The 16,687-nt window shown below is 34.2% G+C and overlaps 1 protein-coding gene across 1 annotated transcript in view; it reads left to right on the forward strand.

Moving 5' to 3' along the window:
• The window catches only part of THSD7A (thrombospondin type 1 domain containing 7A), a 486,308-nt gene that overhangs the window by 416,277 nt on the left and 53,344 nt on the right, over positions 1-16,687 (forward strand). The window contains exons 14-16 of the mRNA XM_007982032.3: positions 10,410-10,588; positions 12,872-12,877; positions 14,544-14,677. Coding sequence (XP_007980223.3) covers positions 10,410-10,588; positions 12,872-12,877; positions 14,544-14,677 — 319 coding nt within the window. The remainder of the gene's footprint in view (positions 1-10,409; positions 10,589-12,871; positions 12,878-14,543; positions 14,678-16,687) is intronic.

Consider the following 16,687-nt stretch of genomic DNA (forward strand, 5'->3'; position numbering starts at 1 on the left):
CTTTTCTTTGCATTCAAAACTTGGCACCCCCAAACAATTACAATAGTAACATCAAAGATCACTGATTGCAGATCACCATAACAGATGTAATAATAATGAAAAAGTTTGAAATATTGCAGGAATTACCAAAATGTGACACAGAGACACAAAATGAACACATGCTATTGGAAAAATGGCACTGATAGATTTGCTCAATGCAAGGTTGTCACAAACCTGCTGTTTGTAAAAAATGCACAATTTGCAAAGCAAAATAAAGCAAAGCCCAATAAAATAAGGAATACCTGTAAAGCATTCTAATATACTTACATTATTTCTTTATCAAGTTTTATTACTCTGTGTAATGCATTGGGTATTAAGTCTTAATGGAAAACTAGTGCTGAATACTATTAAAAAAATCAAAGCCCAATTCAGATCTGTCCTTTGAAAATAGTCATACTGTTGCTGAAAGAATTCCATACTAATTGAACTTTAATGAACAAAATGATTCCACATTTTACAGCTCAATAGTTTTTATTATTTTACTCTGACTTTTTGTGCTTAAAGAAAAAAATTAAAAAGAGAAAATAAATCAATATATCGGCCAAAATATTAAAATATATCTGTTGAAGTATTGAGGAAGAAAAAAAGTCTTTTTCAGTTCATCTAGAGAAATAAGGGAGAGTTCTAGGTTTATTTACTGCCCTATTGTCAAACAAAATACAATATTATATTTAAGTGCTGGGCACACTTTTCTTTGTGCACTAAGAGTCATGATCCAGTGGCTCTAAAATTACCAGGCCTTGGTACTGCAGTGTGGACATCATACTGGCATTCAGAAAGCTAAAATACATTTTTGTAGGCCACTTTAATTATATTCATTTGTCTTCCAATTGTAGTAACAATTAAATAGTTCAGAATAGTTTTGTCTAATGCCTTATTAATATAAAATAATGTCTTTTTAACATTTATTTTTAAATATAGTGATTTCTATTGACTTTTCCATGTTTTCTCTCTTTGCTTAGTATGCTTGTGAATGATATTACAGAGGACTTTCTGGACATTAATGAATAACTTAAGCAACTGCTTTTTTGCAAGCATCTGTAGGATTCAAAGTGTGCTTCGCTAGCACCCGAAGTTACTCTTTAGAAATTTGCTTCATACCGGTTTGCACTATAGCACTAATTATTGAAATAAGAAGGCTCTACAAATATTACAAATAAGGAAAAACCTTTTAATAGAATATCTTTATATTGTAAATATGTGTGTGGAATATTTATATCCTTGTGTGGCAACATTTAACATTGTTGCCTAATAGCCTAAGCAGTCTCCTGCTTATTCCACCAGCCTCTCACAGTTCTGACATAGATGATTCCAAAGCAGGTGTCATGTTTCAGTGACCATTGCTAGCTACTGCAAGGAAGGAACTACAAATATCAAACACTGTTGTATCACTCAGGGCCTCTAGTATGCATGCCTCAGCTGTGGCTTTTCTACTAGCATTTGTAGGAACAAGAAAGAATCATCAAAAAAAAAAAAAAAAAAAAAGAAAAAACTTGGGAAAGGAATACATCCTGGATGAATTTTAAAAATTATAATACCCAATTTACAAATAGACTTTAGTTTAAGAGTTGGTGCTTTTAAGTTGAATATGGAACTCAAGATAAAACTGATAAATATAATCATGAATATGGGTAGAGAATAACCCACCTGACCACTCAACCATAAAGTAACTGAAATGTATTACTTTTTGTAATAGGATTCTACCAAAATTATATAGGTTCACTATTAGAGGTTAATTAGAAACAAAATTGAATAAGAAATTCTTCCTTATCATAGTGGATACTCATATTTGAGGAAGAACGTGTTTAATTAAACCAGGCAGAAAAAGCAATAAATAGAGTCTTGTAAACAAGCTGAAATGGAGTCCTAGTTTCTCCAAAGAGCTTTTCCACTTGGTAGAATTTATTTAATGTCTAATTCATTTCAGATTTTCAATGTCTCAGTTGATAGCATAGGTAGAGCTAGTATTGCTTTTGCGGTTATCATTCACAATTGGAATCTTTTTTTCCTTTCAAATGTAAAAGAGAGGCAGGGGGTGAGGGACAGGCTTTTCCTGAGGTAACTAGTTGCAAGTTTAAAGAACCAGGGAAAGAAGGAAAGAGCATCTAAGGATACTTGGGCACAAAGAGAAAGCAACGGCCTAGGGTAGAATTTAAATAAGGTGTGGAGATCAGCACTAAGCTCACACAGGCTCCCTGAGGGAGTACAGAGGAGGTGATGAGGGAGAGATGGGCTGGAGATTTTCCTGCAGCTGCCATTTGTGTCAGGTGTGATGGAAGAGCATCTGCCATTATCGTTTAGTTCTGTCTGTTCATGTCCCAACACCTCAACTCATCTACTACTTCATATCATGGTTTTCAAACTGGGTTTTCCAGAGCCCCTTAGGCCAGGCTGTCAAACATAGCCCCCAATAGATCCTGTCTCCTTATTTGTCTTTCCTTTCAGTTTTTTAGGAATAAAGTGTTCCATTGCTTAAAATAAATTTAACTGCCAAGAATAATTCATTATTTGCAAAAACCAAAAAAGAAAAATTAGAATTTTGCTTTTATCAGCAATTTCTGCTACTATAGGAAATTTTAAGTAATCTGGATATAAAACAAAATTGATTCCCCTTTGATCTTTTAAATAGACATTTAAAAAGAAAAAACAGGAAATGTATCCAAATAACACTTTCCCCTCCCTTTGTCGAAATTAATTTATTGCTAGTTTATCCATGCTTGACCTTTGACCTGTAAAATATAAAATAATGTAGGAAGAAGAAACTTTCTTAAGCTTTTGGCATTTTTGTTTGGTTGCTTGGTTTTGCATTTTCTTCTATACCTGGAAATGGACATTTTAAAAAGCCTACTTTAAAAATCTTAAATTCTGAATGGTTCAAAACATTCTGTTTTAAAGCATTCCAATTATAATCTATTTATATCTATTTCTCTGGTCCCCAGTGAGATGCTATGTGAAAAAGTCAGTAATTATGGGAATGCACTATCTGAGTCATTCTCTTAGAGAGTCATAGTTTGTATTACCCAAAAGAGAAAGTCCAGGGTAAAGAGACCTGTATAACCTAGTTTAATGCAGCAGTTTTTCAATTTACAACAGCATGCTTTTTGTTAAAATTATGTTTAATACTTATCGGAATCCAATAAACCAGTGTTTAGAGATCATCCTTTGCAAATACTTTCATGGCAATATTAGATTTTAATTGATTGAAAGAACAGTGCATTGCGCTGGAACAAGTTAAAAATAAATAATTCTAATAAGCTTCAAAATTAATACATTTTCCATTACTTCATCTTCACAATCTGTACACTCTATCAAATATGTTTGTATTCCTGACAAAGCCCTATTACTAAAGTGAGGTTTTTAAATTCTGCATCTGATTTTCAATATCATGTTAGTTAAAATTATAAATGTTAAATATGAGGAGAAAGTCAATGTGTAATTAATATGTGTAATTATTCCCAAGGTTTGTTATTATGGTTGAATAAGTAAAATATAGACACAGGTTCTTAAATATATAAGTTTATTTTCTTTTTTAACAAAATTTATATTTGAAAGTGCAATATAATTATGATACTGACTACCTGGAGTTAGGCCAAACTTCACAGGTTAAGGGACCAGTACTCCACAAGACTACTCTCACTTCAGATATCAGCCGCAAATTTGGGAGCCCCCAAGCCAACCTTACTTCTCACAAGCTGGCTGCAAATTTCTGACTTCCCAGTACTGCCCCAGGCTCAATAATTCACTAGAACAGCTAACAGAACTTGGAAAAGCACTATATTTACCACTGTAGTTTTATAATAGCAAAAGGATACAAATCAGAACCAGCTCGAAAAGACAGGTAGCTAAGGTGAGGGGGCATCTGAAACATGAAGCATCCATAATCTCTCCTTATGGAGTCAGGAGGCATCTTTCTCTCAGCACACTGATGTGCATTTCCAAACAGAAAGGTCACCTGAGCTTTGGTATCCAGAGTTTTTATTCAGGTTTCATTACATACGCATGACTGAGGAATCATTGGCCATGTGGTTAAATGCAATCTCTCCCTTCTTAGAGGTGGGTCAGATAACATGTAGCTCAAAGCTCCAACTCTCCAATCACATGACTGGTCTCTCTGGTGTGACCAGCCCCTTCCTGAGATATCCCTATGGCATAATAAGTGGTCTGAGGAGCCCACCATGAATAACATAGATAGTTCTATCACTAGTGAAATTTCAGGGCCAAGAGATTTGCCTTTCAGGAATCAGGGACAAGGGCCAGGAAAATTCCTTATTACACAAGAGAAGCCTTTAGAGTTTGCTGTAAGAAATGCCCTTGGTAATGAGCTTGTACATAGATATGAACAAATGAATCTGAAAAAGCATGATCATTGAGTAAACTCCCAGTATTAAAATAACAACAATAACAAAACCTCACAGCCATTCATACTGATGTTGAAATTTTCTAAGAAAATTTATAACTACTTAGCAGATATGAAAACATATGCCTTCAAATGTATATAAAATGAATAAACAATTAAAATAATATTTTATTATACTTCTATAAATTTTCCTGGGTACTTTACTATGATAATTAATTGCCTAATGTTGATTTATAACTTTTCATCCATCAAATACACAATGGGTAGAACATTAGAACATAGGAGTTTGGATATATACATAGTAATTTGGTTGCCCCAGGTATCAGATCACCAGTTTTTAATATATAATTGCTCCAGAATATTGTCCATTTGGAAAATTTTTGCAAAATGGTTTTTTTCAATTTTTTCCAGCTTAGACAATAGATAGACAATAGATAAGAGACTAGCTACATCTTTTCATTCCCAGTTGCAGTCAAGTGCATATAATACACATTTAAGTAGAAGAGATTTTTGAGGTTGCTTTTGAAATTAATCCAGATGTTTCAAAGAGAATGCCAGAGTTACTCATTCACACAGCTATAAATCAGAACCAACCAGTATTTTCTATGTGCTTTCAAAATGAATTCTTTGATCCATCAACAGTGCTTCTTTCAACAGCACAATTTAGTAATTGTGAAGTTTGTTGAAATCTACTTTATCTCCACATTCATAATTCAAATGAATGAGTGATTGTATATATCTCAAAGGCAATATGTCCCCCAGTTGCCACTTTAAGCCTGCAAGTGTTTTGTGTTTATTTCAACCTGAAAGCAGCAGTCAAAAATATAATCAGAAGTCTGGAGTTTAATTTTTCCAAGTGTCAAATTCTGTGTTGAACTGCTGAAAGTTTTAATATCCTAATTGTGAAGTCATTCATTTTATTCCAGCATCCTCAGAAACCATACATTGCTACAAGATGCCAGCAGTTTATTTAGCCTTAGAACATTCTAAATGTTTTTCTATCTTTCCACCCCCATGGTTGTTTGGTGTTAATTGCCCTAAAAAATGATCTGAGCAGAGAAGGCAGAGGAATGTTTATCTAGCAGTTCACCAGTAGCATTAAGGGTTTTAATGGTGCTAGATAAACATGACAGGCAATTATTGAATGTTGTCAGACATTGGAAAATAAAATTGAGATGCTAGGCAATATACACTTTTGCAGTTTTATCTTTATCTCAGTTTCTAATTTGTATCTTTTAACAGTTTAATAGGCTGAATTTTATTCGAGAGATGTTTTCTGGAATATGCTATTGGAAAATCAGACATAAAAGTTTTATATCTCCTTCCTTAATAACACAATGTGAATCATGAAGTCATACATGTTAAATCTTACTAAAGCCATAATATTTCAATCAAAAAAAGAATTTCCATTTATCTATTACTCTGTGGGGTAGTGACATGAAAGACCACCATGTGTGTCTATTTTCAGTTATAATTACTGAGCTAAAAAAGGCTAGAGGTTTACTTTTGAGGGACATTTTGCAGTTTATCAAGGTGGCAGAATGCAATTCTTCTAAAAATATTTCAATAACTTATTACCTTTGAAATACTAGTGCTCTTTTGCCAGAGCCATTGATAATATTTGGAAATGATTTGGATGGTTTTTAATTCACTGTAATCTTACAAATATTATTAAATAATCTGGTCATAATGCTATTGATTTGGAAATGACTTTAGACACTTTTAAAGTTTGATTCTATTTATTAAACTATTATTTATTTAAAGAAAATAAATTATTACTGGCCCTAAAATAAGAAGAGTTCTTTTTAGGCATCTCTTACTATTTTAGGTCAATTAATTTACTGCCTGAACTGTTAGAAAAAGGGAATGGAATTTGAAATATATTTCAACTCAGAATCATAAAGGGGCTTATTTCTCCACCCCAAAGCGTAAAGTCAAAATGTAAGATTTAAGTAGATCACTGCAATCTATTTTAAAATTTCAATAACACTACTCTGAAATATTCCCTTAGTTCTTTGTTGGACTTTCCTCTGGATCATTATTGATACTCCAAAAGCCATCTTGAATATATGTGAAGTTACATTAGAAACTTAGCACTGGCATCTTCTTTCTGTCTTCTATGTCTCACAACAAACAAAATCCCAACTCTGCCACATCTGCCCTCCAGAAGATTATTTGGGACTAATCCCCACTTTCAGAACTTTTCATTGTATCCTAATCTTCATGCCAAATTTGTGATCCTATTTTTTAAAATTTATTTTATACTTCATTTAAAATGGATGATATAATACACATACCATCCAATTTATCAATTTCTCTCTAGGAGTACACCAAACAGAAACGCATACATATGTCCATCAAAAAACACATTCTAGACTATCCATAGCAGCAATGTTAACAATGGCCCCATACTGAAAACTACCTAAATGCCTACCAACAATAGAATGAATAAATAAGCCATAGTATAGTCACACAATAGAATGTTACACATCAACTAGAATAAACAGTATTCAGCAGTATGCACCAATATAGATGCAATGCACGTCACAACGTAGAGTGAAAAGGCTAGCACAAATGGATATACACTATATGATTCTATTTACATGAAATTTTTAAAAAGTAAAACTATTCTACACTGCGAGTAGTCAGGATAGTTGTTGCTCTTCTAAGAAGAGGTAGTGGCTGGAAGGGAATACAGAGGAGAGTTCTGGACTATTTATTTCATGGGTGTGTTCAGTGAAATTTACATCTATGGAAAATGCACTTTCTTGTATGAAGACTACAATACAAAGGTTAAAACAAATATCTCTGACAAATGTATAGGAGATACTACATAAAAAGATATGCCAGAAATCTATCTTCCATTTTTTTGGTTCTGCCTGTATCTTACAATAGCTCTTCCTAACTTAAGTCCTACGTAATCACACACACAAATGATTGAAAGTAAAACTTGTGAAACCTGAGTAAGCATGATGGATTATATTAATGTCAGTAACTTGAGAGTGGTGGAAGCTTGTATTTTTAACATGTGTCTCAGGTAATTTATGATTAGGCAAGGCTAGGAAATACTATATAGTAAATTAGTATTTTAACACTTTCAATACAGGACAGTTGGGGCACAATCTTATAGATTAAATTTGCCATTTTGGTTTAAAGGTGGTCTGACTTTCCTGTAGTTAAAGAAATTAATGTTTGTTGGTTCTTTTTAAAAGTCTACCTACGCTAAAAAGAATAAAATACTTAGAAATAAATATAACAAAATAAGTTCAAGACCTGTACACTGAGGACTATAAAACATCATTGAAAGAAATTAAAGATCCATATAAATGGAAATAAATTCCATGTGTGTAAGACAGCAGTACTCCAAACTGATCAACAAATTTGACACAATTCCTATCAAAATCATAGCTGCAATTTTTTGCAGAAATTGACAATCTAATTCTAACATGTATATAGAAATTTGACTCAAAATAGCCAAATCTATCTTTAAAAGGATAAACAAAATAGGAAGACTCAGACTTCTGGATTTCAGTACTTGCTACAAAGTTACAGTAGTCAAGACTATGGTACTATCATGAAACTAGACACAGAGATAAATGGAATTTAGGGTTCAAAACTAAATCGTTACATTTTGGCCAACTGATTTTCAACAAGGGTGCCAAAACAGTTCAATTAGGAAATAACAGTATTTTTCAACAACTGAAGACAAGATAACTCAATAACCACATGCAAAAGAATGAAGTTGGACCTCTACCTTTTATCATAAACAAAAATTAACTCAAAATGAAACATGCACCTAAATATACAAGCTACAGCTATAAAATTCTCATGAGAAAACACAACTATAAACCTAGATGACTTTGATTTCAGTAGTGGGTTCCTAGATATAATACCAAAGCACTAACAACCAAGGAAAAAAGACAAATTGGTCTTCATTAGCATTTAAAACTTTTGTTCTTCAAGGAGCACTAAAATTTTAAAAAAGAGACAATAACAAGTTTGACAAGAATTCATAGAAATTGGAACATGCATACATATCTTGTGGAATGTAAAGTGGTGCAGTCATTTTGGAAAACAGTGACACTTCCTGAAAAAGCTAAATGGGTTACCACATGACTGAGCAATTTCACTGTAATGTATATATTCAAGGGAATTGAAAATGTATGCCCACACAGAAGCTTGTAAACAAATGTTCCTAGCAGCATTATTCCTAGACAAAAAGTGAGAACTCGAATGTTCATTAACTAATGAGTGGATAAACAATGTGAAATGTCCATACAATGAAATATTCTTCAATCATGGAAAGGACTGAAGAACTGATACGTGCTATAACATAAATAAACCTTGAAAACATTGTACTAAGTGAAAGAAGCCAGCCAGGCATGGTGGTTCACACCTGTAATCCCAATACTTCGGAAGGCCAAGGATCGCTTGAGGCCAGAAGTTCTAGACCAACCTGAGCCACACAGTAATACCTCATCTCTATTAAAAAATATGAAAATCTGCCTGGCATGATGGTGAGCACCCTTAGTACCAGCTCAGCTACTTAAGAGGCTGATGTAGGAGGATCTCTTGAGTGCAGGAGGTCAAGGCTGCTGTGAGCTATGATGACACCACTGCACTCCAGCCTGGGTGACAGAGTGAGACATCATCTCTAAAACAAAATAGAAATAAGATCACGTAATGTTTCATTTCATTTATACAAAATATCTAGAGTAGGCAAATTCATAGAGATAGAAAGCAGATTTATGGTTGGCAGGGGATGAGGAAGGGGAAAATAGGAAGTGGCTGCCAGTAACCATAGGGTTTATTTTTGGAGTAAAACAGATGTTCTAAAATTAGATGGTGGTGATGGTTGCACAAGTCACCAAACATACTGAAAACCAAAACATGAGATTATTTTGGTGGAATATTAATTATATCTCCATAAATTTTTAAAAATCTACCTAGAGTTGCCTAGTATCAACTGTTTACATTGTAATCATTGTCAAAATCAAATCTCTGCTGTTGAGATAAAATGGTAAGGCAGAGTGTTTTCCTGTACCAAGAACACCCTCTCTCCACATTCAGACTATTATAGAGGACAATCGTGTATTTCATTCTTGACTAGAGGAATTTTGCTGTTTTCACATGTTTGCCTTGAGAATAATAGTGTTTAATTTGTATTGTGAAATGGCAAGTTTGCAGTTAAGAACTATTCAAAGATAGAATACTCCCATTTCCCAAAACAAATCTGTGCACTATTAATTGAATTGGTTGGGTGATTTGATGGAATGAATACTGGATCAGACCTCAGAAAACTTTTCCCCATCCCTTACTGTGTAACCTTGGACTCAGTCAGTCATCACTCTGCATTTGTTTTCTTATCTGCCTGTTAGAATATCAATACTTGCACAATTCATACATAAGATTTTCAAGAGAATCAAATGGATATAAGATGTGAAGGTGCCTTGAAAGTGACAGCATATAAAATATGAGACATTACTTAACATCCTTCATTTTTCTTCAGACTTTATTTTCGAAGGAGGAGAAAAACAAGATGCTAAGTTAAATGGTTCCTTTTGGGTACTGAGTGAAAGGGACTGGGATTTCTTAAGAAAGAATGTTGCATGGACTCAGAACCCTGAACTTGTGTGACATTAACAGATAGGGTTTTACAGAAAACTGTTATAATTTTTTAATGTATCATTCTGTCGGCATGAGAATGATATGGCAGCAGACAGGTTATTGTCAATTAAACACGAGCTGTCAGTCAGAAATGTTGAAATATGGTGAGCATGAATCCTAAGCAGACCACATGGCAGCTGCTCAACTGTTATTTTAACAGAGTCACTGTATATATGTGACATTTTCCTGCAGAATTTAATTTAAGTCCCTAACAACGGAGACACCTCTGCATTTGCATGCTGCTGTCAAGTCAGTCTTGGACCTTCTAAATGAGCTAGAATAGTGGGTGGTAGTGGGAGAGTGACAGGTGGAGGAGATGACTCTTGTCTCATTTTCCTTCACTCAGGTTACATTGAAGAGGCCTGCATCATCCCCTGCCCCTCAGACTGCAAGCTCAGTGAGTGGTCCAACTGGTCACGCTGCAGTAAGTCCTGTGGAAGCGGTGTGAAGGTTCGTTCTAAATGGCTGCGTGAAAAACCATATAATGGAGGAAGGCCTTGCCCCAAACTGGACCATGTCAACCAGGTATTTTGACAGTGTTAAGATATTGTTGAGATTCACAATGATCTGACTTTTTTTCTCCAAAATGGAGAAGAGTAAATAATAGCTATTGAATAAAAAATTGACCCATTTTTACCATTAGAATGCCTGAATAAATACACATATGTTATTAAAATTTCAAATTAGACATATTATCTCTGTATTCTCTGGAGATTCCATACCTTGCAAGTATATGAATATGTATATAATTCAATGGAGAGAAAAATGACACCTATCTTTGAAATAATGTCAAGGTATTTAATCTGTCATAAAATTGTATCTAACATGTAGGCTGAGATTATCTAATTCTTATAGTTTCCCCAGACTGTCAGAAAAGACATCTCAATTGCCAACTACTTAAATTAAAATCAAAGAAATAATATGGATTTGGGTCTAAAATTAGGAAAAATAGATACTGTTTGTTTAAATGTGTTTGATATAAAACAAATTGAGAAGAACAACTACAAAGATGGCTTCAAAGTCACTATAAGTATGTTATCAGTTTACTGATTGACCATTTTCAGTTTTATTTGGAACTCTGACTTTTGATGCATTCTTTCTTACCTGCTGTTAATAGTTGTTATTCTGTTCTATTAGAAATAAAAAGAAAAAAGCCTAATGGAGGAATTGTGACTAATTTAAATGAAATGTACCCTAATCCGACAATTATTACCATGTTTGGCGTACAGGTGAATTAACAAAGAATAATTTCATATATTATGTGTGGGTGTTAAGTTGTGTATTTGAATTTAAATCACAACCAAATGAATCAAGTCCTTAAATATGTAGAACTATTTCACACATATATAGACTCATTTTAATCTCTAAACACACTGCTTACCTGTATACATACTTTACTTCCCAGATTGACATAACTTTGTTCATAATAAAAGTACATTGTAGAGAAAACAGAAAGAACTTTGGAATTAAGTAAATTAAGATGAAGATCGTGAAGAATTAAATTCTGTAATAAGTACTCTAAAGAGTCTTGATTGTTCCCCAAGTGAAGTTGCTGATTTTATCTTTAGGTGCAATGGAGGGTAAATAACACACTCCCTTGCTGCCATCTACTGGTAGTTTAGCTTCCCTGTCACAGAGCATTTTGCGTTTCTAAGATGATAAGAAAATTTCCAAAGAAGAAAATTCAGTTCAGCAACTATAATTATATAACTGTAAAACAGAACAACTGAGCTAAAATGTTTATAATACAAAAGAATATTTCTCTACACATTTTGAAACCTTGAATTTTCAGTAGCAAATTTAAATTTTGATAAATTATGTATGATTCACAATCCTAATAAAGAGAAATTCTACACGTACTCATACCTATTTCACTTTAGCATGTATGTGTGCACCCAGTCAGATATGCAATTAAAATCTGTGTTTGCCTCAGATTTTCCTTAAGTGTGAATTTCAAAAGGTTCAAAACCTCAAGCCAAGTTGTCTTTGCTATTACTAGTGTTGTCTAAACCATTTGTCACTTTCCAACTCTAATATATTCTTTTGCAGTTTGACAGGGGTATTGTGACTTGGTATCAGTTGTCTGAAGGCTTATTGAGACATTAACAACCGAAAAATCAAAGCAAAAACAAATAATACATTTTTGAACATTTGAGCATAAATGTTCTGCATAAAAATAGAAACTTTTATGAATTTGTGTATTAGTGAGATGTTTAGGGAAAATAAAAATGTAAAGATTTGTGTTAATGTTGAAAATTTTAAATCACATACATGTTTACTACAATTATACATTCCTCAGTAAAATAATCAGAAGCCCGTTGACTTGAAAACGGTCTCTGAGTTTCTATTTTTCTAGCTGAGGAAGGAAGTACTCAAATCCTCATTTTCTACAAAACAGCTGAACTAATTAAGGTAAATCAATGGCTAGATCAAGCTACAAATATACTGATAGACAATAGTCCATTGACAAGTTGGATCACAAATTATTTGCATCATATATCAATTTCCCATGCTATGTATTTTGAGGTCAACTCCGTTTTCCAAGATTTCTCCATCCTGCCCATCTAATTTTTTCATTGTCTCTGCTATTTACAATACTCATTTGTGTGTCTTACTTTTCAACAATAATAAGTAGTTGTGTATTATCTCCTATGACCTAAGAAAAATGTTCTAATATTTTACCAAAAAAGTAGGTTTTTACATTTAAGTAATAATACTTGAAACTTACCATGAGTTCTTCTCATAGCATACTGACGTTTTCACCTATCTTGTTTCCTTTTTCATCATTCCTGTTGAACACCACTCCAGGCACAGGTAAGAATTAATAAAACTCATGGTTCTTAATAGAATGCTTCTTTTCTAAAATTTCCTGGTTTCTGAGAACACATTTCTCTTCTTGCCTTGTCTTTTATGTTTTACAGGGAGAAAATATCACATTTTCCATTAAAGAATTTTTTCTATAGCTGTTTTCTTTTTCTTAGTTATATCATAGTTACCTGTGTTCCTGTATTTCATATCCCTCATTGTAATATTAAGGACTGAGGTGAACAAGAGTTGGGAAGAACAAGTTTCACTTCGCTAATCTTGATAGGCAGTGACACCCATTATTAATGGTCTTGTGCTTTTCAGAGGGAGAAGGAAAAACTGCAAGTAGACTGAAAATGGGTGGGTTGGAGATTGTTCTGAACTGATCGGTATTCACTTCAATACAGGCGATTAAAATAAAAGCCATCAAAGGATTAGGAAGAACAGCATTTCTCCTTCGGTTTTTCTTTTCACCATGAGTTGCAGGGTAATGTTTTATCCTGTGCTATTTAGTTCTATTTTAATACAGCACCTAAATGTGAATGTAATCACTTATGGCAATCATTGCAGAATTTGACTCCAACAGTGCATTTTTCATTCTTCTTTGAGACAGGTCCACTTTATTCATTTTACTTAGGTTTTTAGTGCACTAAAATTGGCACAAAAGAATGGCTCCAAAGGGCTATTTAAGTCTATCTTTTCTAGAATTCATCCCATAAAAAGCTATAGTTTCTCTCTTCTCTCTCTCTCTCTGTCTCTTCAAGAAGTGTGTGTGTATAAAATAAGGAATAGAGTTGTACTATCATAGATTAGAAAAATACTTTCAAAGAATTGTATTTAATGCCTGAGTCAGCTTGGTTGCAGTGGATTAAGTGTCATTTATTTCCTTTATTTAGTCATTCTTCTCATTGAAAAAAGAACATAATTGGTTCATTGTACTAAAAACTCTGAAACCAAGCACACCACCCCAAATGTGGGACTGAAAGGCTTTATGGACCCTGGAGCAGAGACAAATTGCTTTGTTTCATGTGGCCCTCACTGCTTGGGGTTGTAGACCAATATCAAACTCTGCTTCCAATCCTTAAATGATTGAGGATTCATTTTAAGATGGCTTTATTTCATATTGTTTATCTTTTTAATTTAGTTTCCCATATGATACACACCAAAAATGTAAATTCTCATCATGATTTATACTTATCTGGAAAATAGGTCAAATTGTATTTATTTGGAAAATAGCTATGTTTTATACATATTTAATTCATCAATTCATTGTTCATTCAATCATTCTGCAAATCCCTGTTGAGTACCTAACATGTGAGCACCCTGGGCTAGTATTGAAGTCACACAAAACTGTAAATTACACAGATGGTCCAGAAAGTTACAATATAGTGTGTTAAGGGTCAGCACAGGAAAATATGTAACCTTTCTAATGTGATCCAGTTGATCGGATTCACACCTGCAGCGTAATAGCAGAGCAACAGAATACAACATGGTTAGTCCTATCCTTTACTGCTAGAACTCTTGAGCTCTCTCTATTGCAATGTTAGAATAATAAGCCATAAAGGAGGGGAATGGAAGTAGCTTAACAGTGGAATGATTGTTGTTATGGTGTGGAAGTCTTCTTGCTCACTCTTACCAGATTCCCTGAGATTGCTGAGAGCCATGTGTGTTTCAGGTGTATGAGGTTGTCCCATGCCACAGTGACTGCAGTCAGTACCTATGGGTCACAGAGCCCTGGAGCATCTGCAAGGTGACTTTTGTGAATATGCGGGAGAACTGTGGAGAGGGCGTGCAAACCCGAAAAGTGAGGTAAGACAAAGCCTAATTACACAGAGAAGCAAGACACAAAACCATCTCCCAATTGCACATGTGCCATCACAACTGTTCACTCCTCCCCAGTCTTCTGGATAAAATTGTCTGCAGTTTTGCTTTTAGGGAATCTGTGTTCATGGAAAACTCTAGGAGAATCTGCTTCAAGCAGCAGTTTATTCTATTCTGGCCTTCTGATTTAGGAAGCTTCACTTCAAATACCCTTAAAGAGAAGGAACAGCATATTCAATCTGAACTAATGCAGATTTTCAACCCCAATAACTTTTTTGCTTAAAGGCCAAATATATGTCCAAGTTCATTTTTAAAATAATCCGTTTTAAACTCTTGCTCTTTTGTATCAAACTGGCTAACTGAATACTGTCCTGTTATCCAGGGAGCTTTCTCTGAAACCCCCAGCTAGTTCCTGCCTGTCACTTGTTCTTCTGTAGCTACACTGGTCAATAGGATAGCCACTAGCCGCACTAACTCAATTTAAATTTAAACAAATTAAGATTAAATTAAATTAAAACTTCATCTCCCCAGTCACACTAGCCATGCCTCAGTGCTCCATAGCCACATGTGGCTGGCAGCTATCTGTTGGACAGCACAGACATAGAGTATTTTTTCGTCATGGCAGAAAGTTCCATTGGACAGGGTTGTTCTATTACACTCCATATACTCCTCACTGTATTGAAAAGACCCCTCTTCGTGTCTATCCCTGTAATAAAACTATAAATTTCTTAAAACAGAAAACCCACCATATTCATAAGAATTCCCTACTGCCTAACACTAGATTGATACTCATTAAATTTTCCATACAGCATTTATCACATGATCCTTAAGGGCTCTAGAACTCTGTGAAACAAGTGCATGAGGTTTTGTCACCTCCATTTTGTACATTAGATTCCCAAGTACTAAATAACGTACCAAGAACACCCATCTATTAAAGTGGCAGCATTGGAATTCAAACCCACGTCTCCCTCCACTCTTTTTAAATACACTGGTTTCTTTTAACCCTTCTCAGTAACACCCAGGAAAGACAAATATAAGAACATCCAGCACACAGCAACCCAAGTTATGAAGAAGTTCATTCTTACCCATAACCCAACCTTTCATGCATTTAAGATTGATATGTTTTAATCTACTTCAGTAGGAAAGCAGAACAAGTTAATATTTGCTTTACCATATAAAACCTTTGATATGAGCCTATATATAATTTATGTCTAATAAAAAGTTTTATATTTCTTTTTTCAAAAGCCCATCTGAACTCTCAATTTATTTTTTCTCTGAGGACCTTAATATAGGTAGACCAGGAATGGGGAAGATGTAGAGAGGTAATGAGTAGATAGGGACACAGAAAAAAGAAGAGATTCTGTTTTCCACTATTCTCCTTTCAAGTTATTTTTTTCTTCAAAATTAAAAAATATTACATTAAGACTTTGATCAGGTTTGTTGTTTCATTAGTAAAAAAAAAAAAAATTATATGCCAGGTGCAGTGGTTCATGCCTGTAATCCCAGCACTTTGGGAGACCGAGGAAGGCAGATCACATCATCAAGAAATCAAGATCATCCTGGCCAACATGGTGGAACCCCATCTCTACTAAAAATACAAAAATTAGCTGCGCATGGTGGCGCACACCTGTAGTCCCAGCTACTCAGGAGGCTGAGGCAGGAGAATTGTTTGAACCCCGGAGGTGGAGGTTGCAGTGAGCTGAGATGGTGCCACTGCCCTCCAGCCTGGCCACAGAGCAAGACTCCATCTCAAACAAAAAAAAAAATTATAATAAAAGAACTACTGGGTGGTTTTCTTCAGCTTTCCCTTCCACTGTCTGTGTATATGTTACTTTTTTTTTTTACTTTGTAAATAGATACTCTTAACATTTCTAAACACATTCTAAACAAAGTAACTTTTCAGATCAGTTTATTTTTTTAGTAAAAAACTTCAATGCAAATAGAGAAAAGAGGTCAGTATTGATTGTGATCTCTAATCATGTAATGATGTTTCTGTTT

This window comes from Chlorocebus sabaeus, chromosome 21, assembly GCF_047675955.1.
Source record: "Chlorocebus sabaeus isolate Y175 chromosome 21, mChlSab1.0.hap1, whole genome shotgun sequence".
NCBI lineage: Eukaryota > Metazoa > Chordata > Mammalia > Primates > Cercopithecidae > Chlorocebus > Chlorocebus sabaeus.